Source organism: Pogona vitticeps, chromosome 3 (assembly GCF_051106095.1).
Source record: "Pogona vitticeps strain Pit_001003342236 chromosome 3, PviZW2.1, whole genome shotgun sequence".
Classification (NCBI taxonomy): Eukaryota; Metazoa; Chordata; class Lepidosauria; order Squamata; family Agamidae; genus Pogona; species Pogona vitticeps.
Genome location: NC_135785.1, coordinates 230,185,799 through 230,213,029, shown reverse-complemented (window position 1 = coordinate 230,213,029; position 27,231 = coordinate 230,185,799). Strand labels below are relative to the sequence as shown.

The 27,231-nt window shown below is 40.3% G+C and overlaps 2 protein-coding genes across 2 annotated transcripts in view; one reads left to right on the top strand and one right to left on the bottom strand.

Annotated features, from left to right (window-relative positions):
- Nucleotides 1–2,224: 2,224 nt before the first annotated feature.
- Nucleotides 2,225–27,231, bottom strand: part of CMSS1 (cms1 ribosomal small subunit homolog) — a 224,092-nt gene continuing 199,085 nt past the window's right edge. Inside the window, exons 2-10 of the mRNA XM_020784962.3 lie at nt 20,230–20,333; nt 17,558–17,641; nt 14,950–15,079; nt 11,296–11,355; nt 10,318–10,420; nt 9,482–9,542; nt 7,358–7,445; nt 5,112–5,200; nt 2,225–2,456 (exon numbers count right to left, since the gene is read on the bottom strand). Of these exons, the coding sequence (XP_020640621.3) occupies nt 2,373–2,456; nt 5,112–5,200; nt 7,358–7,445; nt 9,482–9,542; nt 10,318–10,420; nt 11,296–11,355; nt 14,950–15,079; nt 17,558–17,641; nt 20,230–20,333 (803 nt within the window). The 3' untranslated portion in view covers nt 2,225–2,372. The remainder of the gene's footprint in view (nt 2,457–5,111; nt 5,201–7,357; nt 7,446–9,481; nt 9,543–10,317; nt 10,421–11,295; nt 11,356–14,949; nt 15,080–17,557; nt 17,642–20,229; nt 20,334–27,231) is intronic.
- The window catches only part of FILIP1L (filamin A interacting protein 1 like), a 197,017-nt gene continuing 194,108 nt past the window's right edge, over nt 24,323–27,231 (top strand). Inside the window, exon 1 of the mRNA XM_020784960.3 lies at nt 24,323–24,656. The gene's annotated coding sequence lies outside the window, so the exon portion shown is untranslated. The remainder of the gene's footprint in view (nt 24,657–27,231) is intronic.

Genomic DNA, 27,231 nt, shown 5'->3' with positions numbered 1-27,231 from the left:
CTGGAAAATGCCAAGCAGAATCATTAGGAGATCCAGTTCCTAGGATAGATCATCCACCAAGTAAGCTAGTGACTTCATAAGGAAAAACTGCACCATCTGTAGCATATCACTAATTTTAAGGAGCTGCATCTTGTTGAATCGAATGTGTGTGCATGCGTTGCTAATGGATGTGTATGCATTTGGTATCTAGCATCAAATCTCTAGTATGTGGAAATTTTAAAGCTTTTCTGCCCGCCCCCCAACATACTTAATACAACAGTACTCAGTACGCAGTCTGCAAAGGTGTACAGCACTGGTTTAGGCTGATGTATAACAATCACAAAGCACATTAAGTATGAAGAGTAGAATGGTAAACCTAGGAAGCAAGTAAGATCATACAGAAATAAAGAACAAAGAGAAGCAAAGAAAGATGATGAGCTGTTGGGAGGACAAGTGTACAACCATTTTCCTTTTTGTATATCTATATAGGTGTGAATTTAGTAAAAACTAAAAAAAACCCCACCCAAATCCAAATTGAAATCCCAGCAATGTGGTGTGTGTGTTGATGGCTGACACCTCTCCATGCAGACATGGAAAACCTAAATCAGACTGTGCCCCTGCACCCTTACTGCACATAGTGTGTGCATTAGCCACTAGTATGAGAAATGCTTTTTTAAGAACAGCCATGGCCCTTTCTGCAGTACTTTTTTTAGGTGGAGGTACAGTTGTTTGCTAGGAAGCAACAGCAGTTAGTATACAGGGAATGACTGAGGGTTGTAGACGTGGAAGAGAGTTGAATGAAGTAACATTGACTAGCTCTTTGACTTTCACAGTCTGTAGTTGCTTGTTGGCATGAGATTACAAGGTTACTATGGAAGGTAGTAGTTTTAGAAGAGGAAGGTGTATTAGTCTGTGCTAGCATTTCAGGCTAAACCAAAAGAAAATAAAAAATAAAGAAGGCAAAAACATTGTGGCATCTTAATGACTACCTGCTACAAGTGGGAGCTGATGTTATCTCAGTTGAATAACATTGCGAAGGATTAATGTATTTTCCTCCATGCAGCATCCTCCATATATAACAGACTACAAACTCCATCAACCGCACTCTTTGGACAATGGGGAAGAAGGGAATTGTAATATGACACACATGGAATGCAACAGGTTTGCAAAGGCTAAGTTACCGTGTCCTTCTAAAAGAACAGACTTGGAAGCCCCTAGACTAATCATTACATCAAGGAATACCACAGAAGCAAAAAAAAAAAAAGGTATTGGCTTTCTCTGCAGAGAAAAAAACCAACATATATTTTGTGTCTGTTGAGCACAAATCCATCAGGATCAAATTGTTGTCATCTTTCAGCTTTGCAACTGCAGAAGATCTGGTGGAAGTTCCTTATTTGGAGAAATCTGAAGTATATTGATTTGCCCAGATGAAGAGCTGTGGTCCGAAAACCTCAGAATATTCCATCACAAAAACCACTTAGCATTCATATATTGCTTCCTGTGTTTCCAATATATTATTATAGTAAACAGTAATTATTATAAAAGCTCTTTATGACAAGCCACTATTTTTATGCCCACAAGGCCGGTGCTGAGACTGAAAGAATCTAAGACTAACCAGTAACTTTATGAATGGGAGGAGATTTCATTCAGCCTTGCTGTGGAATAAGGCTCATTCTGTTGTCTAGTACTCTCCTAAATAAACTTTGTGAAAGAGAAATTGCAGCCCAGTTTGGCTGGCCAAGGTTCCCTATATCGCCCATGGAGGGTCCAAGGGTAATACTTCCCTGTGCAGGGAGATTCCTCCATGCCCCACTGGCCTTTCCTTGGAAAAGCAAGAGATATGCAGGGGAATGCTGCCATTATTTTCAATTACAGATCACAGGTAATGTGCCTCCCCTAATGGAAGAAGGTGCCTGATAGAGAAGAACGTAGGGGGGGAAATAAACTCCCCAGACAAAAGGAAAGGAGATGAGATCAAGGTTTTGATCAAGTCCTCTGGTACCATGCAGTTCATCTGGCCAAGAACCCCCCCCCCCCGAACCCTGCCTTTAGGGCTAACTAGTGCTACTCCTGTCCTCTGAAGATGCCCATGGCCACAGAGACTGGTGAAACATTAGGAAGAACAACCTTCAGAACGCGGCCAAAGAGCCTGAAAAACCCACGACAGCCATAACTAGTTATCCTTTGTCCCAAAATACAAATTCAATTTCATTATCAGTATCAGTAAAAATTTCCAGGAGAGGACTTTATGTAACATGCTGCTTTATTATAAAAGAAACAAACATGGACATCACAGATCTCTGTGGTTGCATTTTAAATTGAAAAGCAGCTTTAATGTGGCCAAAGATGACGAAGACTTGAGGAGGAGTTGAATTCAGCTACAAAGGGATAATTTAAAAGAGCCCCAGCTTCACAGAGCCTTCTCTACACAGTTTGATGAGTCCGATTTCCAGAAGTTCAATTGTTTCATTCCTTATCTGAAGAAAATAGATATCACAGATAAAAGCATGATGTGCACCAATGTATTTATTTTGGGGTTTTTTTTCAACTTGACTGAAATGTTGCTTTCCTCCCATTTTAAACATTTAGAGAACACGTCTCATAACAATTTATGTGTACAACATTATGCATTAATAACTACATTAATTTACTCACCCTTCCAATTATTCACTTGTCTGTGGCAAAAAAGTTCTTTCTAAAACAACAGTCTACTGTTCAAATCACCCTGTGCAATATTTTGTATACAGGTGTGAGGATAAGCAGTCTACTAAATGTTCTTGGCCTTGTTACAGGGAACTTTATGCTTCAACCTGCTTGAAAGCTCATCATTGTAACATGTTTTGATTATTTCATTTTTTGCCAAGAAGCATATTCAATACAGCTCAGTTTTGTATGTGTACAGTAGTTGTTTTGTGAACAACTGCCATTATATTAATTTCATACTGGAAGATAGTCACCAGGGGGCACTGAATGTTCCTTAGAACTTTTCTACTCAGCTTTTCCTAGCAAGCTGCACAGTTCACTCTGAACACAGAGAAAATCAAATGGCTGCCTTGTATGGTGACAGACGCAAAGTCTTAAGTAAAACAAGGCTCAGAGAAAATTGATTCAGTAGCCAAAGGAAAAAAAAGACAGTTGAAGCAATATATTGATTATAAAGATAGCTCAATACATTAAATCTGTTTCTGGCACAACAAAGAGCAAATCTACACTAAACAGTTATAGCAACTTGAGACCACCATAAGCATCATAGCTCTATCCTATGGAAATCTGGATTTCGTAGTTTGCTGAAACACTCTGGATTCTCTGTTATATTTAGTGCATTCTTGAGAACTATAATACTAGAACTCCCTAGCCAAGAATCCCTACTATCTTAGCAAGCTAAAAATTCAATGATTGCATAGGATGAAACCATGTTAATTAAGACACTATCAAACCAATATAAATTTCTAGTTGTCTGTGATATTGATTTATTTACAGTATAAATCAGTCTTTGTCACCAATACCTGTCATTAACAGCAAAGCAGTTCACTGCACTGTTCAAACACAAACCGGGGGGTTTGTACCAAGAAGTCTGCTTTGGATTACAGTGGTGCCTCGCTTAACGAGTGCACCGTATAGCGATGTTTCCGTATAGCGATCCCTTTTTCGGGATCGCTATACGGAAACATACCCGATCTTCGCAATGGGGAAAACCCGCATTGCGAAGATCGGGTATTGCGGCGGCCATTTTGGAGCCGCCGAACAGCTGATCGGAGGTTCCAAAATGGCCGCCGGAAGCCCGGAAATGGCTGCCGGCAGCCGTTTTCGCGCCCTGCCCTCACTTAGCGAAGGCGCGAAAATGGCTGCCGGCACCTGGAATCCTCGCTGAACGGGTAAGTAACGAAGGTATTGGAACGCATTAAACAAAGTTTAATGCGTTCCAATACCTTTCCCCTACCCGTTTAGCGATGATTCCGTATAGCGAGGGTTAATCCGGAACGGATTAACCTCGCTATACGGGGCACCACTGTACTTTGCTGTGATAAGATCATGTTTTACCTGAGAAACACTATAATACAATGTTTAGTGTTACAGGAGAAAAATTATTGTAAACTTGGCATTTGTTTATAATTTGTGCTTTCATAATTGTACATTTCTGTTTTTCTTTCAAATTTAATAAAAGAGAAAACAGTATACACAGGAGTTTAGCTGTAAAAAGCCCCAACTCTCCTCCCAAAAAGCTGTCAGGTAAGGAGCTTTATGTTCAGCATCAGATGGTTTGTCATATTATGATTCAGTGTTTTTTTTAAACTTCGTCTACAGGTGGAGGGGAGGAATTAGCAAAGCATAGGTTTAAAATTTGCTCTAGCAGATTTCGTTCTGCCCTCCAGATTTACCAGATCATTGCGTTTTAAAACACTCTAGAGCTTTGGTGTAAAGGCTAGAGCTTAGAAAAGTTACATTTTTTTAGAGCACAACTCGAAGAATTCTGGGTCTGGGGAGTTGTAGTCCAAAAGAGTAACTTCTCTAACCTCTGACATAATGAGGATCATACAGCATGTTACACTTTGAGGTACACACATCAGTATCCTATTGCTTGTCTAAGTAAAGAGCAGACCCATTGGTTGGAATGCTATTGGTGTTTGCATAAGGTTTATGTAACTAGCTGCAGTGCATGTTAACTCTGCAGCCAGGTATCTGACCAGTCATATGATTGAGATGAATACCACTGAATCAGTTCGCTGAATATTATGTTAGAATTAGAGTAAACCACATAGAGCTAATGGGTCTCTACTCTAGTTGAGATGAGCAACAAGATACTGGCCTTCAGCTGTGAGTCTTAACTGGCATGTAGCTGACAGACACATCTTTCAACAAATGCCACAGGGGAGCACAAATAAATTCATCAGGGAATCAAGACTGGCCACATCTCCCTGCAGAGGATACATTTAATGATATTCCCAAGTTTGCCTCTGTATAATATGTGAAGTGGCCTTGAGTGTTGCAGTTTGTAAGTGGAAACCTAAAGTGATATGTTTTGTGTAAGAGTATCTATTTCACTTGTATTTCTAGAATATGGCATTTAAAATGTCATCTTAACCACAAGAATGTCTGCCTTTCAGATAGAGAGATAGACAATTGTATTGTACCTCAGGGATGTCTACTAATCTTCTTAACTTCTGATCCCTCCAATTCCAGTCTAAGACGAGATACTTCAAGCCTGTCAGGCTAAGGCCATCTAAAGACATCACAGAAGGCATTTATTGGTAACATGACATGTTGGTATCAAAACAATCTCAGAGTGCTGCTATTTAAACTATGACAAACAATGTTTTCATATTTAGATCTGCCATTCTTAATTAACTGACTATGGCAAGATTTTGCAAACTGTTGGGTATGTAATCAATGCTATGCCTTTTTATTACTTAAACAGAAGAGCTGAGCAGCCACTGGCCTGTTGATACACACTATATGTGCCATTAATTACCATATTTTTCCGTGTATACGCCCCCCAATGTATATGATGACCCCCTAATTTTGTCCCTTGCTGGAGGTGGAGAAGCAGTCAATGGGCAGCCGCGAGGGGTGGCCCAGCGCGGCTGCTCCTTGCCTCCATCTCCTGCTGCCTCCACCGCCCAATCACTTCCTCCAGTGCCACTCGTAGGCTCCTTTCGGGCAGGGGACAAGGCGGCAATGAGAGCTATAGGTGAGCCTTTGCAGTCGAACTGGAGGAGATGATCAGGCAGCAGTGGCAGCAGCCAATGGGCAGCCACGAGGGGCTCCACTTCCTTCCGTGTACAAAATGACCCTCAATTTTTCCTCTAATAATTTTAGGAAAAAGGTGTCATTTTATTCACGGAAAAATATGGTAATTACTCAAATTTCAGCTTTAAAAAAAATGCAAGAGTTGGGCTTTTATTACATAGATGATTTGTTATGGATTTGTTATAAATCAGTTTTCTGTGCTTTTTATGCACAAGAAGTACATCATAAACAGGATTATGATAAATATATAATGCTGGATCTTCTTAAACCAGGCCATCGTCTACTTTGAACAAATTCCTGCTTTAACAGCAATCAAGCTGAACATTACCATCACTGGTTGTTGTGGGTTTTTCGAGCTTCTTGGCCGTGTTCTGAAAGTGGTTCTTCCTAACGTTTCGCCAGTCTCTGTGGCCGGCATCTTCAGAGGACACAAACTGTGCACAGTTTGCTGTCCTCTGAAGATGCCGGCCACAGAGACTGGCGAAACGTTAGGAAGAACCATTTTCAGAACATGGCCAAGAAGCCCGAAAAACCCATAACAACCCTTAGATCCCGGCCGTGAAAGCCTTCGCGAATACATTACCATCACTGTTTGCGCTTTCTCCACTGCAAGCCTATTTGTACACTTAGACAATAGTTGTAGCCTCTCTTCTGGAGATGGAACAGAGAGGGATAACCAGAAGGTGATGGCAAAACATTTCTGGAGTGCTCTCCCCAAGGAAGCTGTCTGGTTGCCTACATTTATATCTTGTAGATACCAAGTTAAGATCTTTCTATTTCTCTAGGTCTTTTAATTCTCTCTGTGCTGTTTTGTGATGTTTTTATTTGCTGTTGCTATATGAGAAATGGGCACCTGCATACTTCTATATATAGTTAATGTCAGACTGAGTTTAAAGTAAATTATCTAGGACTTAGTAGTGGAAATATGTAATATATGGTTAGCACATAATGGCAACTGTATTGTTCAGTGAAAAAGAAGGGACTCAGGAGATGCAAAGTGGCTAGCTATTATGCCAGCTAAAAGGCCTAATCCTGAGGTCTTTTAGAGCAGGGGTTCCCAACCGTTGGTCCGCGACTGGGCACCAGTCCATGGCTTAGGCAGGACTGGGCCGCAGACACAGATCTCTTGCGCCTGTGAGTGCTCCCCATGAGTGGCACCCCGCGCATGCATGCCATGCCCTCTGCACAAGCTCACCACACCCCTGCACAAGTGCACCACACCCCCACATGAGCATCCCACGCCCCCACAAGCGTGCCACGGCCCTGCGCAAGTGTTCCATGCCCTGTGCATATGGACCCCGCCTCCCCAACTGGTCCGCTGCTGGGAAAAGCTTGGGGACCACTGTTTTAGAGGAACAAAAACTCTTTAGATTCAACAAATCCATGCTGATTCCATCCACAGTGTGTCTACCACTGGCCAAAACACTAGTGGTTGCAAATACAGACTCAATGAGCATTCTATAGGGATGAGTGGAGTGTACAAAGCAGGTGTGCCCTTGTACTTCTGCCCCATCCTAACCCACTCCTGCTAATGGATTTGGGCCTTAGGATTGCCCTCTAACTCACAGAAATTATTCTGTACTGTATGTGCTTCATTTTCATTAGTACACAATATTCTGTCCTTTCCTACCTTGCTCTACAAGTGCCTTTATTCTTCCAGGTGTTCCAACACCCACATGAATGGTACCTTTCTCCAAAATCCTGATTTGTTCTTGTATCTGTTTCAAGGAAATAAATGTAAATGCTGCATCAAAAGAAGAAGAAATACTGTAAGCACTTCTGATTCCCTCTGTAATATTTAACAACACACTAAATGAGTGAAGATTACATCTAGTAATCTTGTACATCTTAGTAATCATGACTACATGGAAAAACAAAAAAGGCAGGCGGAAATGCTTCAGAGGTAGAGGAAAGCAACTAAACTGCATTGAATATAAATCGTTTTTGTTTCCTTCCAATGTGCCACTAAAGTATCCACCATTGCCAGGGCTGTATGCATTTTCCCAGTTTCAAACAACTAACAGCAAAAGCAGTGTCCTTCTATGGACTTAAGAAAGTGTACTTCTCCATACACACTGTCACATTGAGTTTAAAGTAAGTTATCCAGGACTCTGTAGTTGAAATATGTAATACATGGTTAGTACATGAAAGCAATTGTATTGTATAACGAAAAAGAAGGGATTAACCAGTTTCAGGAGATGCAAAACGGCTAGCTAGCCAAAAATAGTTGTCATAGGATACAGAGAAGTTTTCTTTGCTGTCAGAGGGCCCACAAAGAACGATAAGTGACATGACTGTAATTTTTTTAAAATGTATTTCTGTCAGAATATTTCCAAATTTATTTCTAATATTTCTGCTTGTTAAACACAACTGTTAAGCAGTGCATGATCAAAAAGAAAGACGCCATAATAAGCAATGAAACAAAATGTAACAATATTAAAAAATGACAAGGTAGAAGGATCAGAATTAGTTGTTTAGAAAAGGCTAAGTTAAAAAGTATATCTTCAAAACCCAGAAAAACCCACATCACATATGACATTTCACATAAGGCCATGAAAAGAGTATTTCAAAGTGCAGAGGAAATAGCAGAAAATACTCATTTCAAGCCACTGCTATGTGATAAGAACAAAAAGGACTGGTATATCCATTGAAGAATTGATGCTTCTGAATTGTGGTGCTGGAGGAGACTCTTGAGAGTCCCCTGGACTGCAGGGAGAACAAGCCTATCCATTCTGAAGGAAATCAACCCTGAGTGCTCACTGGAAGGACAGATCCTGAAGCTGAAGCTCCAATACTTTGGCCATCTCATAAGAAGAGAAGACTCCCTGGAAAAGACCCTGATGTTAGGAAAGTGTGAAGGCAAGAGGAGAAGGGGATGACAGAGGATAAGATGGTTGGATAGTATCATCGAAGCTACCAACATGAATCTGACCAAACTCTGGGAGGCAGTGGAAGACAGGAGGGCCTGGCGTGCTCTGGCCCATGGGGTCACAAAGTCGGACATGACTTAACAACTAAACAAACAAGAACATCCATTGAAGCTTTCAAGCTAGGAGAGATGATAGTCCCAGGATGTAAAACGGGTATCACTTTATTATTTAAAGATGCGAGCCCAACGTGTTTTGGCTAATGTATTTTTAGCCTTCTTCAGGGCATTGATATTGCACTTATATTGAATCTGTCTCTGCGGCTTTTTAAAGGGACAGTTTCCCACTCCTTTTTGGATAAAAACCTCCTCTTCTGTAAAGTAAGACACATGTCTGCCTGTACTTGAAACCTCTTTTTAAAAACAAAGAGAAGCATGAGTATGGAAACACAGAGTCGTAAAGCAGGTCCTGTTTCTGGCTTCATCTGATTTGGTATGAAGTCAAAATCTGACATTGGTTTTTCTGCTGTACCAAGAAGTCTACGCTAGTTAAGACTCAGAGGCTAGAAAATGACAGGTTGCAGTTGTAACTGTTTGTGTCTTTTGCCAGTCCTAAAAAGGGATGTCCAGTCCCCTCTTAGGTGCTGAGACCCACCTATATGAGTCACAAAAACCATGAAGAAGTTATTTGGTTCTTGGATTACTAGCTATGCCAGCTGGGCATTCTGAAAACACTAGTACAAGCTCTGGATTTCAGAATAGTGCTCAGAAATTTTGTAAGTTAGATAGCTACACTTATGATGACTTTTGAGATAGTCAAAGAAAACAGTATGGCAGATTAACAAATTGCAATTTTATGCAAGCAATCTTTCCTTTAACTGAGGTTACCTTTATGTGTTTTGCAAACATTTTCATAACCCTTCCTTCTCCTTTAAATGCTGCTATTGATCTAGAACAGAAAAGATATTTTAAAATAAGGAACCTAAAAGAACAACCACTTCAAAATGGGATTTAATATAAGACATGCACAACATCTATATTCTGACCAAGCACAAGGCAGCTTCCTCCGTCCCTGTGTTCCAGTTCTCCTGTAGGAGATGGGAATCTGCAAAGCACAGCTTATGCTATAGTAGCTACTGTATTAAAAGCTCCACCCACCAATCCTCCTTTTACATAGCCATCAAAAAGATCCAGGGAATTTGTGCCTCATCCCTTTCAGACAATTAAAATTACATTCTCACGCAAAAATCTGACCACAGGTGGCAGCACCACTGATGCAACTTTTCCAAACAGGCCTAGGCACAACTCACGCATGTTTCCAATAAGATACTAAGGAGAACTTACATAACAGTGTATGAAAATAAGTGACTTTTTTTAAAGCAAACGTTATTTTACGTTTGAAACATGCATGTTAAAGAAGGCTTTCCCAACTTGCTGCCCCTCCCATATGCTGATTTACAACTCCAAAGGCCATGCTGGTTGAGGATGATGAGGACTAGTCCCATGCACTGGGAGGGCAGCAGATTGAGGAAGAATGGTCTAAAGCTTGGTAAATGAGCAACGGTTATCTAAATCTTCCTGACCAAAGGGTAAAGAAGACATCTGAGTTATTTACATCTTCACAGTAGTCTAGCAGCCAAATAATAGCATCGTGCATTTGCCTTTGATTTTGGGTAAAAGATCTGATAAGGTGCCAGGTTCTATCACATCAGCTAATGACATACTTGATGAGTTCCAGACAGCGAAGGGCTGAGCTGCAGATTATCAACATCACCACTGACTTTTTCTCTGTGTGGTTTTTACGGAGCTTTACCCATTTGGGACAAACTGCAATGTGAAGCAAAATGTACATCAAGAGCAGATATTCAATATGTACAATAGTGCCTAATTACACAACAATATGATCAAAAACCAGCCATTAAAGTAATAAGCTATGTTCACCTAAGGCAAATGTGACTCCCTTACACAGACAGGAAGGTGTTGAATTAAATATATGAGCAAAATAACTGTAAATGTGAAGATATGTTAACAATTGAGGTATCCAAGCTGTAATACAGCAAAATCAATTTTTCCTGTTTTAAAAAATATACATGAGCATACATGTACATATATGGGGGCGGGGAGATGATAAAACTACAGTTTCAAAATTGCTCTTTGAATAAAAAAGGAAGGAAAGCAAAAATAACAAATAAAGCTCAATATCATAAATATTATAGAACTTAATACTGTAAAAGTCATATAAGGGAAAATTATATGGTTAAATGTTATCCTGATATTTTATATCCCAGTGATTTATAAACACATTCTGTTTTTCTGTAGATCTGTCTGGTACATGTCTCTCTTTTGCATTTTTAAAAAAGCATATGAGTTTGGTCAAAAGAGCCAGTTCTCAAATCTTTGCATACCAATTCAGGATTCAATGTGAATTTAAAGAGCTTCAGAGTGACATGAACTGCTATGAGTACACTGGAATTCATTCTCCTTTTTTATTACTGTATTTTTCCAGTTGTAACAAACAAAAGAAATATTCTAACAATATTAAGCCTCAATCACCTATTGCTTATTCAATTGAGATGTCAAATAAGGAATGCCTTTATTGAGACTAATTAAGGAAAAACTGATTTTCTTCTAAATATTTCTGGGAAACAATAAGCCTTAGAATTATAGCCGCATTCAACAGCTCTGGACCACCATCTACTCACTTTCTTTCAGGTAGGAGGAAAAACTGTGGGTGAGGTCATTGGCAGGGAGGAAACAGGCATCTGAAACCATAAGAGACAACTATTGTTGCTTGGTGTTACAGCTAAGACTTTAGATTAAATCTTCCAGGAAAGCTTATTTGCCAAGAGTCAAGGAAAGTGCACTGTGGGAATGCAGGGTTTCACAAGCACTCATAGCTAATAACAAGAAGCTTTAAGGCAGATTAACTAAATGATGGGAACAACTTTCAGCCCCATGTAGTTTCCTTCCAAAATTATCTCACCATTAACCTTGAATGCAATTGAAATGGATGCACAGGCTATGGGATGTTTTGCGGCCTACTTTCTCAAGGACTGAATCATTTACCAAGACCACAAAACAATGTAGTTCAAGTTGGCAAACCCCTGGCCAGGCCAATACAACAAATGCCACACATTTGTGTCTTCAAGAGGTAGTGCCTTACAAAGCAAAATAGAAATACATTTATTGTTTCACAGCTGTTATCACTTAAAGGTCTTCAGAAATTTGAAAGCATCTTTCTTGTTCCCAGTCCCGCAATTACACTGAGTTCAATGTACTGCATTTAGTTATAAGTAGTAAAAATGTACACAGTGCCTTACAACCAAACTTTCCAGACAAATGGGAGACAAAAATCATGATGGAGATTTTTTTTTTTTTAAGCCAGACAAAACCCAACAAAAAAGAAATAGAAGTCCAGTGTAGATGTAAGACATGGGTGGGAAACAGGTGGCTCTCCAAATGTTTTCTGACTAGGACGGACGGACGGACGGACGGACGGACGGACGGACGGACGGACGGACGGACGGACGGACGGACGGACGGATGGACGGACTGACTGACTGACTGACTGACTGACTGACTGACTGACTGACTGACTGACTGACTGACTGACTGACTGACTGACTTCCTTCCTTCCTTCCTTCCTTCCTTCCTTCCTTCCTTCCTTCCTTCCTTCCTTCCTTCCTTCCTTCCTTCCTTCCTTCCGTCCTTCTGTCCGTCCGTCCGTCCGTCCGTCCGTCCGTCCGTTCGTTCGTTCTACCCCACCCATCTAGACCGAAGTCTACTCTGGTCTGCTAACAATAATAGATAAAAGTTAAAACAATATAATAAAATAAAGATAACCGTAGTAATATAGTTCAAGATGGGAAAAATATTAAGTGATGACAGGAGGGAAAGCCTGCCTAAAGAGTCAGGTTTTAAGTTTGCTCTTAAAAACACCCAGCAAGGGAGCCAGACAGATCTCTGGGGACAGACTGTTCCAGAGGCGAGGACCACTGCCGAGAAGACCCATCTTCTTGTTCTTTCTCTCTGGGCCGCCCTAGGTGTTAGGCCCCTCAGCTGCCCGTCTTGGCTAGAACGAGTGATTCGGGTAGATCTAGGTGGGAGGAAGCGTTCCGCTAGATATCGAGGTCCTAAACCATTTACGGCTTTATATGTCATTACACCTTGAAATCAATGCAGAAACAGGCAACCAATGCAAGGCATCCAGAGTGGGGGAAATATGCTGATATTTTCTCACCCCAGTGAGAAGTCTGGCTGCCGCATTCTACACCATTTGAAGCTTCCACATCAATCTCAAAGGTAGCTCCACATACAGCACATTACAGTAGTCTAATTTCGAGATTACAAGTGACTTTAGTGACTTTCTTTGAACAGTATTTCTGTGTAGCATTCTTATTGGCACAAAGAGGATTATTTTCAAGATCCCTGATGTAGAGGTAGGATTTCTATGACATTTCACATTTTCTCTGCAACCTATATTTGAACCCATAAGCAAGTTCAAACATGTTTATGAGTAATTTGGCCTTTCTCACCAGATTACTCATGAACATGTTCAAGCCCACTCATAAACTCAAATATCGGTTGCAGACAAAAAAAAAATGACATGCCATAGAACTCCTTCCCCTATGATCACACTCTGCGGGATAACATATTCTTACAGCATCTTTTGTACTTAATGCAGCCAAGGAAATGGTCTGCAGTCCATGAGAGTTCATGCTATAATCTGTTTGTCTTTTAAATATTAGACCGCTTATTTATGTTTTAGCTGCAGCTTTGGAAAAATCTCCCAGGATTCATGGTCATACCAATGCAGCTTTGCCAATCAAATGCACACAATAAGCACAGAAGCATTGCAAGCAGGAAAATGTATGAACAAAATAGCAGAGCCACTTGGTCCAAGATTTATTCACAAACTTGTTTCTTGAGCTACAGTGGTGCCCCGCATAGCGAGGTTAATCCATTCCGGATTAACCTTCGCTATGGGGAAACATCACTATACGGATCAAAAAAACCCATTCCAAACGGGCCCAAAACTCACCGTTCTCCGATGTTTCCCCATGTTCCGGCGGCCATTTTGGGTGTTCTGGCGGCCATTTTGGGTGTTCCAGTGGCCATTTTGGGTGGTTCCGGTGGCCATTTTCGAACCGCCTGACAGCTGTTACCCTCGCAATGCGAAGAAACATCGGTATGCGATCGCATTAGCGATCGCAAAATCCACATCGGTATGCGTATTCATTGTTAACTGGTGTGCTCATTATGCGAGGCACCACTGTACTCTTAGTTGCAAGTTATGTCTAGATTTAACATCTATACATGTCCTAGTCATATGACCACATACAAATGCAATCACTATTCCATGTTGATAAAAATTCTGTACATGTGAAGTACAATGAGGAATAGCTGAATCATGTCAAGCTAGCTTCTGTGTCAAAAACCTCAATGCAAACTCACATTGCAGTCCTCAAGTCTACCGTGAACTGATTGATACAAGGCCACTGCATTTTGCATGACTGGGGCAACTTGGGAGATATCATACGTGCATGTGTAGAGGGACTGGTCTTTGTAAACACTGTATTTACACAAAGCACCAGTGATGCAGTGCTAGTGTGAGGGGCCACAAGCACATTTAAGTGGATTATTTGCTGTTTTTCTTAACTGATAGCTAGGAAACATACACATTGTTAACTAAATGCAATTTCAGTCCAAAGTAAACTAGACCCACTGAAATAAATATAATGCGTGTTGGTGGTGACTTACAAGACCCACTGTAATGAATACCCTGTCTTCCTATATATATAATGGTAGTGGCCTGCACCAATGAGAGCTGTTGGAAGGCGGAGTCAGAGAAACTAGAAGGAATGGATGAGTCAGAGTCTAGTCAGTTCAGTCAGAGAGACAAAGAAGAGAGAAAGAGTTTTGGGGTTTGAGGCAGAGAGAGTGTTTCAGGAGAGATTAGTCGGAGTGTGACGTGTATTAAAATAGAATAGGTTAAAGTAAAATACTGAAGCTTTATGTAACTTTAAGAATGTGCTTAAGAACTATACCTACAACTTGTAATCAATAAACCTGTTTCTGTTTAAAAGTTCAGTACTGAATGGACCTCAGTCTTTCATAGGAAATATAGGTTGATAAAAAGATCAATTGGTGGCAGCGTGTTAAAAGCGCATGCTGGGATACCTTCATGAGCTCTGTGTTTGGTGAAACAAGCAGGGGCCATGGGGTAAACGCCACACCCACTAATTTCAATGGGTCTGAACCTGGGTATGAAATAGGCTTTCAATTTTATTATGTCACAAAGTGATATCTCCCCTTTTTTCCCCTGCTTGTATCACTTTAATACCAACTTTTCTTACCTGGCAGTTTTAATTCTTCTAGTTCAATCACTGAACATTTAGCACCGAAGTGTTCATTAAGCATTTTCTGTAAGTCTGCAGGGACTCCTGGTTTTGGAGATGATTTTGCAAGAATATCGGTAATTTTCTTCTGAAGAAATAAAGAAGGGCATTCAACACAGTGGCTAGACTTTAGTGATCAAGCTGTTCAATATACAGTGGTGCCCCGCATGAAAACGATAATCTGTCCTGTGAAAATTGCTGTTTAGTGAAATCGTCGTCATGTGAAAACCCTTTCCCCATTGGAATGCATTGAAACCCAGTTTAATGCATTCCAATGGGGAAAATACCTCGTCGTCCAGCGAAGATTGCCCATAGGGAAGCCATTTTGTGAGCGCCGATCAGCTGTAAAAATGGCTGCCCTGCGAAGCATGGGTCCGGAAAACATAGGGCAGCCTTTTTGTGGAGTCGAAAAAATTATTGTCTTGCAAACAAATGGTTCGCAAAGCACGGACCTAATCGACGTCCAGCGAAAATCCCCCAAAGGAATGACTGTTTTGCGAATCGCTACAGCGATCGCAAAAAGTCATCGTCATGCAGATTCGACGTTTAGCGGGGTTGTCATTTAGCGGGGCACCACTAGCCACATACTTGTGCCTAGTATGACAAGGGAAGGTCTTCAAATCCTGCACATGGTAATTTTACTATAGTCTGTATTATAAAGACAATCTTCATCAGCCTTAACCAGCATGATGGGAACTGTAATATAACACATTTGGACAGTGTCAGGCAGAGGACAGCTATTGTACGGGATCTCCTAAAAGAATTTTAATTAAAGCAGAAGAGAGGTGGCTGAACTGCCTATGAAATGTCTCAGAAATGAGCTGCATTCTAAGAGTATCCATGCCCCCCCCCTTATTTTCTAAGGAGCACACTAATCTGAACCAATTAAAAACTTTGCCTTTAAACACAATGGTTGTCTACTGGACAACTCTCAGAGTGCTATTTTATGCACTCAAAATAGTTTACATTGATACAAATCTAACAAAGATCAATGGGACTCACTTCATTTAAAATCTAGGGTATAGTGCAGCAGGGGAGAGTAACTGCTCTTTCATGGGTATTACATCATTCACTGAGTCACACAATTCCTACAGGAAAATAATGATCCTCTTGAGGGCAATGCTGATATTAACAAGAAATTCCATAACAGTAAGAACAAGGACACCTGAACATGTTCCCCTCCTTCAAAGAAAAGCTATGGGGGGAAATGTTCTTCACACAGGAAGTTTTATTATTTTGCTTCTAATTTGTTCCAGATGGCAAAAAGCATAAGACTTTAAAAATGCACAGACACAAAAGAATGAGTGAGGAGGTTAGAAAAGAGAGATTTGTTGGGACATTATAAATTATCTTGATGTCCATGCTATGTTGATCTCCACACAATATATTCACAATGGGATTCAATGCTATGTTCCTGTGGAATTCTGGAGCAATAAATGTTGCTCTAGAAAGAACCAAAAAATGACATTTGATCCCAGTCTCAGCACAAAAATGGGGAACTTTACCTGAGAGATCTCCAATATGGGTAGCATTTCCTTGCAGGAAGTGTGTCTGCAGAGCTACATATGCACTTTCATGCAAAGGCATTCAATGTCTGTTTAAGAACACTGGATCAGTTAAAGGCCTATTTCAGTGTTACTTACTTGGTTTCTATTCAAAACATGAGGGGGGCAAAACATCTCCCTTTGCCTTGTTCCATTTCTCTCATGTACTGAATAACCTTGCTTCCTGCTTGGCTAACCAGATATCTATGGGAAGCCCTAATGCAAGACATGAAGGCAATAGTGCTGTCAGGTATTATCCAGCAATTGCTATTCAGAGGCCTGGTCCCTCTGAGCCTGGCATAGTATATATAAAAGGGATAAATCTTCACAGTTTTCATTCTCACAAGGAGAATGAACAATTTCAACAGTTTCTGGGCAAAATTATGAAGGTTTTGGTGCATATTTCATGTTGGCACTTTTTCCCCCTTCAAATCTTTCTCTGCACAAAAAACACCTTGTATTATGTCAATGAACTCTACTTTGTGCAAAATGTATGATTTTATTCAGAATTAACAAGGTTTTTCTTAATGCTGCTGCTGAAAAAAGTGCACAAAAACATTTGCAAATTCCATAGTTTACTGATGCACTAGTTCCTTTCATTCACTGTATCTTAATTATTTTTATTTTGCAATGATTTGTTTCTTTGCATGCTGTGAGGGTACTGCCTGATGCCTGTCCTGCTGATGGACTCTCCACAGGCAACAGATTAGCAATGAATTACTTTTAACTTACTTTTTAAGCAATTGAAAGTGGTCGAAATTCTCATAAATTGTCCCTCAAAGTGAAGTTTTAATTATTGATGAGTTAGCTTTCAATTGCTTTCAAAAATCAAAAATCCACTTAAATAAAAGTGGAGACACACCCCCCATGACTACTCAGAAGTAATGTTTTAGGAATAATGTGTTCACAAATAACTTGTAAGGCTTTTCCCCCCCCTAGTTGATTTTTAGTTGCATCCAATTAAATGTTGATTTAAACCAAGGGAAACCATTTATGTTGCAATATTTGTTAGAAGCTGGTACCTTTCTTCTCCTCTTTGGTTTCACTTGTGTTTCATTTTTATCTTTAGACTTTTCTTTCTCTGCAGTGAGATGAGTCTCTGTAGGCTGAAAGAAAAGGAAGGGAGGAAAGAGGAAAAAAGAGTAGGATTTGGTCATAATTATACAATTATTAAAACACTTTGGAACCCAACCTTGATGGGTGAGGAATGAGGCACATATTTTGGCTTCTAGGGCTTGGCAGAAAATAATAAAATTTTACATCATGCTCTTTATCTGCTAAAACCAGTGTGGATTTGGAGGAAAAGCTATCATAGATGGAAATAAACAGTGCCTTATAAGAAAGAACTGAAAAGAAAAATGAACAAACTAAGAACTATTGGTTGTTGTGGGTTTTTCGGGCTCTTTGGCCATGTTCTGAAGGTTGTTCTTCCTAACGTTTTGCCAGTCTCTGTGGCCGGCATGGGCAGAGGACAAGAGCCAGACTGGACTCTAGTGCAGTTTGCTTGGATGGTTGAGTATTTATAGTTGTGGGATGAGCTTTTGTCTTGCTCAAGAGATTGGGTGATTATGGTGATAAGTGGTTTTTTTTTGTTGATGTTATAAGGGGGAGAGATTATCTGTCACTGTCATTGATGGGTGTCGTTAACTGGTATTTTGTGTCTAGTAATCACCGGTCCTTGTGGCTGGGTAGAGTTCATTGACCTTTTGCAGGCTGTGTTTTTCAGTGCTGGGAGACAGGCTTTGATGAGTTTTAAACTTTCTTTTTTGTTGTTGAAGCTCTGTTGGTGTTTGTGGATTTCAATGGCTTCCCTGTGCAGTCTAACATAATGATTGCTGGTGTTGTTCAGTACTTCAGTATTTTTAAATAGAATTTCGTGTCCAGCTTGTTTTAGGGCATGTTCAGCTACTGCCAATTTTTCCAGTTGAAGATGCCAGCTACAGACACTGGCGAAACGCTAGGAAGAACAACCTTCCTAATGGCCAAACATGGCCAAAGAGCCCGAAAAACCCACAACAACCATCAGATCCCGGCTGTGAAAGCCTTCGAGAATACGTTTAACAACTATTACATTCATGTAACCTAATGAAATTGTCCAGTTAATTATAACTTGTGGATAACATGGAGAAGACTAAAACTTGGCATTAATAACATAGGTTATTGGAAGAACTAGGGAAATGTGCTCAGATATTTTCATCATGCTCTTTGGATACTACATTTTCCTTAGTGTACAGTAATGTATTTGAATTAATAAAAGTTCCTAATTTCCTACAGGTGTTTTAGAGAGGGCAGAGGTGTAAAGAAACATTTAAAGGAACTGCTATGGAAAATTCTGGTTCACTGACAGTTTAAGAATTTTTTTGCTATAATTTTCACACCTTTTGCCACATTTGAACCAGTGAGATTCAAAGGGGCTAGAATACATCACCAGCACAATGAAGAACAAGACACAAAGGTATGAAGTCAGACATTCCAGCTCTTCAGTCTTGTCTGCAATAGCATTGGCTCTCTAAGGTTTCCAATGTGGAGATTTTATCTCAGTCTGCCAAATGGTAGACTTGGCCCTGCCGGATAGTGACACCTTAAACTTCTGGTACAGTAGTGCCCCGCTGGACGATTACCCCGCTTGATGACGAATCCGCTTAACGTTGAAGTTTTTGCGATTGCTTTTGCAATCGTAAAACGATGTTTAGATGGGGGAATTTCGCTTAACGTTGATCAGTTCCCTGCTTCGGGAACCAATTTTTCGCTTTACGATGATCAGCAAAAAGCTGATTGTCAGGTTTCAAAATGGCCACCGGCTATAGAGAATGGTTCCCCGCTGTCTTAGGGACGGATTCCTCGCATTACAGGCACCAGAAAATGGCCGCAGTATGGAGGATCTTCACTGAACTAGCAGGTATTTTGCCCACTGGAACGCATTGAACGGTTTTCAATGCGTGTCAATGGGTTTTTTATTTCGCTTGATGACGATTTCGCTCTACACCAATTTCTCTGGAACGAATTAACAGGCAACACTGTATTTACGTTTCTGGTGTTATTTTTCAAAAGGCGAACTTTGCTTCCACTCCAACTGATGGCCGCCCCCACTGCCATCCATGCATTCAGTATGTGTGTGAAGGATCTTCTCCGTGTGTACAAATGTGTTTGTGCAGAGATTCTCCAAACAAGAGGAGATCCAGACCCATTTCTGGTATGAGACGTTGGCACCTGCACAGACCCCTTTCTCCCACCCACTGGGGGCATGGGTATCTTATGCAGCCTTATAACCACTCCCCATGATTTTCTACAATGCCCACACAAGTTGCCTGGAAAAGCACTACCCCAACTTTTACAGGCCAACCTTTTGCCAAGGTTTCCCCTCTGTTATATGTAACTGCATTTCCAAGTATTTCAAAGACAGGAGAGAAAAAAGTAAACATGCATCTTGTGGTCATGTTGTTGGCACTAAATAAAATTCTGAACAGGAGACACCAGAACATGCAGGGGCAGCTTGGACAGAGGGTAGTGGGCAGGGTCTTCAGGGGGCATTATCCTGCTCCAGTCACAAGCCCTTCTGAAGGATACATCAGGGGAAAAACAGACATTTGGGTTCCACACATTCTATCCTGCCTGCAGGAATTTCATTTTTTGAAATTTTCTATTAAGCATTAGAGCTTTCTGCCTATGAGTCATGAAAATAAAACCAACCAACCTGCTTCCTTTTTTTCTTTGAAGAAACAGACTGTAGGGTTGCAGACGGTTGGACAGGTATGCTTTGGCCAGTGTCTTCATTCAAAAACTCATCCTCAGACAGGTCTAAAGAGAAAAACAGATTTCAGTAAACTATTCACGGTTCTTCCTGATGCTCAGAGAACTTTGGTGCAATCGGTCCTTCTAAAAGTGAATGTGTATCATTAAATGCTTATCAGTCTGGAACTAAAACAGGATTCCCAAAATTAGATTGCCATTTTTCCATACTCTAGAGAGTCAAAAAGTATGCAGCCACGTACATCTTTTAGGAGTGTAGCTGTGGCAGTCTGTCCCTGCTAAGGGTGGCTTCTAGACTGAATAGAAAACAATGACTCTCTCACACACAAACCCCAAATTTTGCTGCTTATGGTCAAAAGAAAACAAGACTAACAATGGGTTTAATAGCACAAGACTAAAAGTTGCTATTTGGTATAAGCTTTCTTGGGAAACAGCCCAATTCTTTAAGCACAAAAGCTTATGCCACATAAAAATCCTAGCCTTTAAGAAGTACAGCGGTTTGTAAACTGAAGTACTTTTTAAAATGGCCTGACAGGGGCCTGTAAACTTTGGGGGTTGCACAATATTGAGGTGTTTTGCATTAATATATATGGAAAGAATGCTAGTGCACCAGACTCCACTTAAGACAGCTAGTATTTATTATTGCATATAGTTCACTACAACATATAGTTAACCTTCTATACAGAAGGTCATCCAGGGGTTCAACATTCACATGCACTGGAATATGCCTGTATTGCTCTATTCACATGCTGAGTCAACTGCTTCCCAAATAACATTTTGCATACTGTAATGCCGGGATTTTGTACGGTCTGTAGCTTGCCAAGAAGATCTGACAGCTAACTTTAACATTTCTTTATAAAACCTGACTAGGCATGTCCAGAAAGGGGAGAGGTCTAAGCAAAGCAGAGACATAAATAGTCCCTTCTGTATCTGCCAGCATATGGCCTGTTATAGAACGCTAAAAGTAGACAAATAGCTTCCAGGACAGAACTTCGCAAACAATGCACCACCTGTCAACTGCCTGTCTTCATTCTGGATTCAACTGCCACATGCAGTATCCTCCAACGAGATCACCTTAGCATCATACAGAAATGCAAATCTAAGGAAGAAGCCTCTTAACAGTAGATGAAAATATTGTGTGAACTTGGGTCATTCAAATGCATCATGAAAATGCCACAGTATTTTTTTTGTTTTTGTTTTGCAAGAAATACTGTATATACAGAACTAAATCCCAGCTTTTGCATCAAGTGACATGTTATAATACATAAACTGCCTAAGGTTTGTACAGTGCTTTAAGAAAACACAACATGCTCCACAGTGGTGACGTGATGAGTCAAAGGGCAGTTGATCCCACATAATATTATAACAATTTAACATACAATATAGTGCTGTACATTGACTGAAGTTTTGTAGCTCTGTTAGGACTGCAGGAGGCAAATGACAGAACTTTCAGTGCCTTCCATCTGGCTATTAATGAACCCCCTTGGGATTCTCAAGCATGTGACAAACCAAGGAGCATGTGCCTCGTCGCACAACAATCTCAGAAGTGACTCAAATTTTAATTGCTAGCTAGAAATAACTGAATGTTACACCATTTGCCTTACACAGGCACAATAAAGCAACAGGATACACAATGCTGAACACTCTTTTTTTCCTGTGTAAGTAATCATGTGGCTTCTAAATCCAGATCATGATTCCCGAGCTGTATTGATTAAAAAGTCTAAATGCCACTTAATACAAATGATAAAAACAATGAACTGTCCTATAAACACAACAAAAGCTGACTCATAAATTTGCCTTGTCTCAGGAATATTGAGATTACAACTTCATCATCATCATCATCATCATCATCATCATCATCATCATCATCATCATCATGCAACAGAAGCGAACTTGAATTTGATACATCTACTTGATTTGCTTTCTGCAATGACCAGTGGCCTTGCTTTACATGCCTTAATTGTACAAATAATAAGCATATCATACTTCAAGAGACTACTTTAAGGTGGCTGTCATTGAGAAAACAAGTAATCTGCTTCGATCTACCATTTCTGGTGATGTAATCACACATGGTTACTTCATTTATGCTCACATTCTTGGTACAGTAGCCAAAATTGACATGAATGACTTGTGTGTCTTCTTTTTCTCTTTTGGCTTTTCAACAACTGAAATTTCAGACATGGAAAAGCCAGGATTTGCCAGGGCAGAAAAAATAAATGCGATGCCATACACACAAACAAATGTGAGCCCATATACGTGTGTATGAATGTTTCTAGAGTTATATATTAATAATCTTGAGATAAATAAGTTCTTTCTTATCATGCTTGATTGTTGTAAAATATCTGATTACAAACTATTTTAACCCATGCACATTCCCTATAACCACCAAACCATTTAAAATAGCACATCTAGTAGAATCAATTCATAGACATAGCTATGAGCATATTTAGATTCTCAATAGAACAATTTTTTCATTTCTGCTCAAAATAATATTCTCTCATTAAAGTGCTGCATCTTTTCTAACCATCATCAGTTACATTTAACCATCCACCTCCCATTCATTTACCGGTAAGTAATGATTTTCTCTCTTTTATATCATCGAGCTAACTTTCTTTTTCCAGCTAACTGAATTCCTGTTGATTGATACTGCTGGTTGTAAGGTGAGAAACTGCACAGGACTTTTCATCACGCACATAGAGTGGGACAGTAGGCCAGGTCACAATGTGCAGCATCTTATACTCTCACACTTGTTCATACTTTCATAAGAGCTTTCAAAGTTCCCCCACCTTCACAACTAATCTCCAGCTTTTCTGCTGGTGTAGTGCAGATATTCCCTGTTGTATATGAGTTTTCTGAAGCCTAAACGGAACTAGTAATGGAAGAGTGGTTTTAACAGAAGTTTTTTTTTTTTTACCATTGGTTACTGCAGTCCAGAGGGGGGGAAAAAATCCTATTCTGCCTACAGTATTTAATGCTTGACATGCTGCTCAGAGGAGTTAGGCTTCTTGGAATCAGTTTCTATTATCTCAGTCTCCTGACTCTTGAAGGAGTCCGTCCCACCACACTTGAACCTCATCGTCGTTGTTTAGTCGTTTAGTCGTGTCCAACTCTTCGTGACCCCATGGACCAGAGCACGCCAGGCCCTCCTATCTTCTACTGCCTCCCGGAGTTGTGTCAAACCTCATCATCTCAGGTAATAAGAGACTACCATTAATATCAACATATGCATATACTGTCCTGTTTAATTTAAAATTCAGAAATTGCAAAGTGATTATTTAAAAAACATAGCAAAGACTTGCGATCGATCAGAGTGTGTGGAAGTGCCCCATCTGCCTTTTCAGGATAAGTTTCCTTCTTACTGCTCAGATCATAGGCTGCCCTGCTCAAATTTGGTATGGCAAAGGAAAACATACAATACAACTGATGTGGGTCCCTGGGCGGATGCTGCTCATACTCCCTTTCCTAAAGGTTCTCCTGCAAATGCTTTGAGTGCTTTTAACATAACACAAGCAACAGTTTCTTGTCAAGGAAGGTAGGCATCCATCAGAGCATGGAAATTTTACTTTTTGTACTATAACACACAGGATACAGAAGCTAGCAAGGCCATTGGTTGGGGGATTCTGAGAGCTAAGCCCCCCACCCCCTAAAAGTAATATTTTCAAGCCTTTCTATCCATATTCTAAGCTTAAGACAAAGCATTAACACAAATCATGGCACAGTTGAACATCCCTCGTGTGATATTTGAGAGGGAAGCACTACGCACTTCACAACTGGGAAGTCTCCTCTTCTCACTTTTAATAAAACTCAAGAACAGAAGAGGCAAAACACTGAAAGCAGTAATTCTCCTGAGCTAACTGTACAACAACAATGCACACGTGTAGAAAATGAGCAGAACGCAGGTGTGATACATATAAATGCCCATACTCATGCTTATTTCCTGCAGCCAGATGCCTGCTGCTTGCCTGCTGTCCTATCTCTTTTGCAGAGAGGTCAGTTTTCCAGCAAGGTCGCCTCTCTTCAGTCCTTGGGAGAGAGACAAGCACAGAAAGTGGGTTGGGTTATATTTAGAGTTTGGTCTAAATCAGTGCCAGGGTCTCCGCTCCATCTCTCCTTTACACGGCTGTCTCTGAGGTCCCTGGACCTAACATTGATGTGTCTATGTCTGCACAATACAAATGGAGATGGGGAGAAGTATTATAAAGCTTCCATAAGGGCAAGCTACGTGTATACCTTTCCATAGTTAAGTGTTCTGGGTACTCAGAAGACAAAGCCTAAAGAGAGTTTGACTTCTGTAAAAAGGCATTTTCATTTGCTGATCTGGACTTAGCAGAGTGAAAGGAAATTGCTCAGAAGGTTGTCTTCATAAATACGGTAAGTCTTTCTATTCTAATAATATTCTAAATAAATTGTTGTGTGGCACTGCATTGAATGTGTTTTTACTGTGATGTTTCCATATGTGGACAATATAAATTCTGCTTACGTTGTCCAATTAAGGGTATATAGATTAGATTGGTTTTTTAAATCAATATGGACAGGAAATCTTTATAAGTTACACATAAAATAAACCGCATATGCAATTCAATTGCTGTTTAAAAACTTTCGCCAGAGGCAGAAAAAAAAATATTATGCCAGAATCTTCAAAAAGGGGAAACAAAGTATATGTCTGTGGATATAGACAACATTTTATTGCTGTTAAGTATACATGAATATAAATATATTTACAGGGAATGAATTTGGTACATAAGCTGCATGGCAAGTAGCAATGTGTTTTAAGCAAAGAATGTCTGCAAATGTGAAAGCCTTCCAACTCTACTAATGAACCTCATACTTGCACTGCAACTAAATGTATAGTAGTTTTGTGTTGGTCATATTTCCTACTTAAGTCCAGATGTTCATCTATCAGTGGCTTGTGGCCTGAGTAGGGGGGGGATACCTTACTCCATCTCCCCTACCTTGGACCATAGGCCACCCCAGAGATACTGTTATGAAACTGAGCATCAACAATGGATCTGTCAGTAATATTTATAATGCCCATCACAATCTTCTGTTTTCCTTCTGTCCAAGTCCTTTCAATCTCAACCTGATTGGTGATTTTGCCCCATAATTCTTACTCTACGGTGACTTATTACCAGGTTTTCCAATCAAAAGGTCCTGCTGCAAGTTGCAGTCCTGTGAAGATCTAAGGATATCTGAGAAAACTAAGCTTTGATGGCAGTTTAGGAAAGCTAAACTGAACCACTCTTAGGTTGGGACAGATGTTTCCAGAATCTTCTGGTTTGGGACATTTCCTCTCTCCCCCAACCAGACAATTATCATAGAAAAGGGAAGTTGGAAGGGGCCTACAAGGCCATCAAGTCCAACCCCCTGCTCAACGGAGGAATATAATCAAAACATATCTGCCAGGTGATTATCTATGTTTTCATTGAATGCCTTCAGTGTTGGAGCACTCACCAACTCCTGAGGGAACTGGTTCCACTGTTGTGCTGCTCTAACAGTTAGAAAGTTTTTCCTGATATTCACCTGAAATCTGGCTTCCTTTAACTTCAGCCCATTGTTGCGTGTCCTGCACTCTGGGATGATCGAGAACAGATCCTGCTGCTCCTCTGTATGACAGCCTTCCAAATATTTGAAAAGTGCTATCATATCACCCCTCAGTCTCCTCTTCTCAAGGCTAAACATGCCCAATTCTTTCAGCCTTTCCACACAAGGCTTGGTTTTTAGCCCCCTGATCATCCTTGACACCCTACTCTGAAGTTGTTCAAATTTCTTAACATCCTTCTTGAAGGACACAATACTTAAGGTGAGGCCTAACCAGTGCTGAATAGAGGGAGACTAGCACGTCACGGGATTTGGAAACTATGCTTCTATTAATGCAGCCTAAAATAGCATTTGCCTTTTTTGTAGCCACATCACACTGTTGGCTCATATTTAGCATGTGAGCTACTACAATTCCAAGATCCTTCTTGCCCATAGTTTTGCTGAGCCAGGTATCCCCCATCTTGTAACTGTGCAATTGGTTTACTTTTCTGAGGTGCAGTACTTTGCACTTATCCCTGCTGAATTTCATTGTGTTGTTTTCAGCCCAGAGCTCCAACCTATCAAGGTCATTTTGAATTTTGTTTTCATCTTCTAGGGTACAGTATTAGCTATTCCACCCAATTCTGTATCATCTGCAAATTTGACAAGCATTCCCTCATCCAAGTCATTAATAAAAATATTGAAGAGCACCAGGCCCAGGACTGAGCCTTGGGGTATTCAGATATGAATATCCCCATATCTAACTAGCACTCATATCAGGACCACCATTGTGACGGGGGGGGGAGAGAGTGTCTCCCATGCTACAGTCATAAATGGAATCGTGCTTACTTTTCAGTAAGGGGGAGGAGTGATAGCCCACCTCAATGAGTCTTTAAAGTAACACTGAGTTTGACCTTGAACTCTTGACAAATCCTGAATGTAAAAGGTAAAAACATATAATGGTGCTTCAGTTTTGAAAACCATGCAAAACTGAAGTCTATTCTGCACAAATACTGTCTCTAACAGTAAACTCAGATGTCAGAGTTTCAGTAGGGTTACAGCCAAAACCAGGCCATCAAAAAACAAGAGAGAAATATCAGCATGCTGATGTGAGCCCTGAGGTATGCAAAATGTTAAACACTTTTTTACACCCAGAATAAAAAAGACCAGCCTAATGGAGACTGAATATGCCCAGAGACCTCTACAAACCACAACATCTTGTAAAAGAAAACCAGAACATGTGGTGAGGAAGGGTAAAATGGTCTACCTGTGCCATTTCATATCCTGGAGGACATTTAGTGAATAACCTAGATTCTCCCCGGTGAAGTGCCGTTTTGCTCAAAAACATATGGGCCCATTGCTGGAGCAAACAGATATCTAGCCCTTTAGAGAAACAGGTGTTATACTACTTTTTTTGCTTTTGACTTAG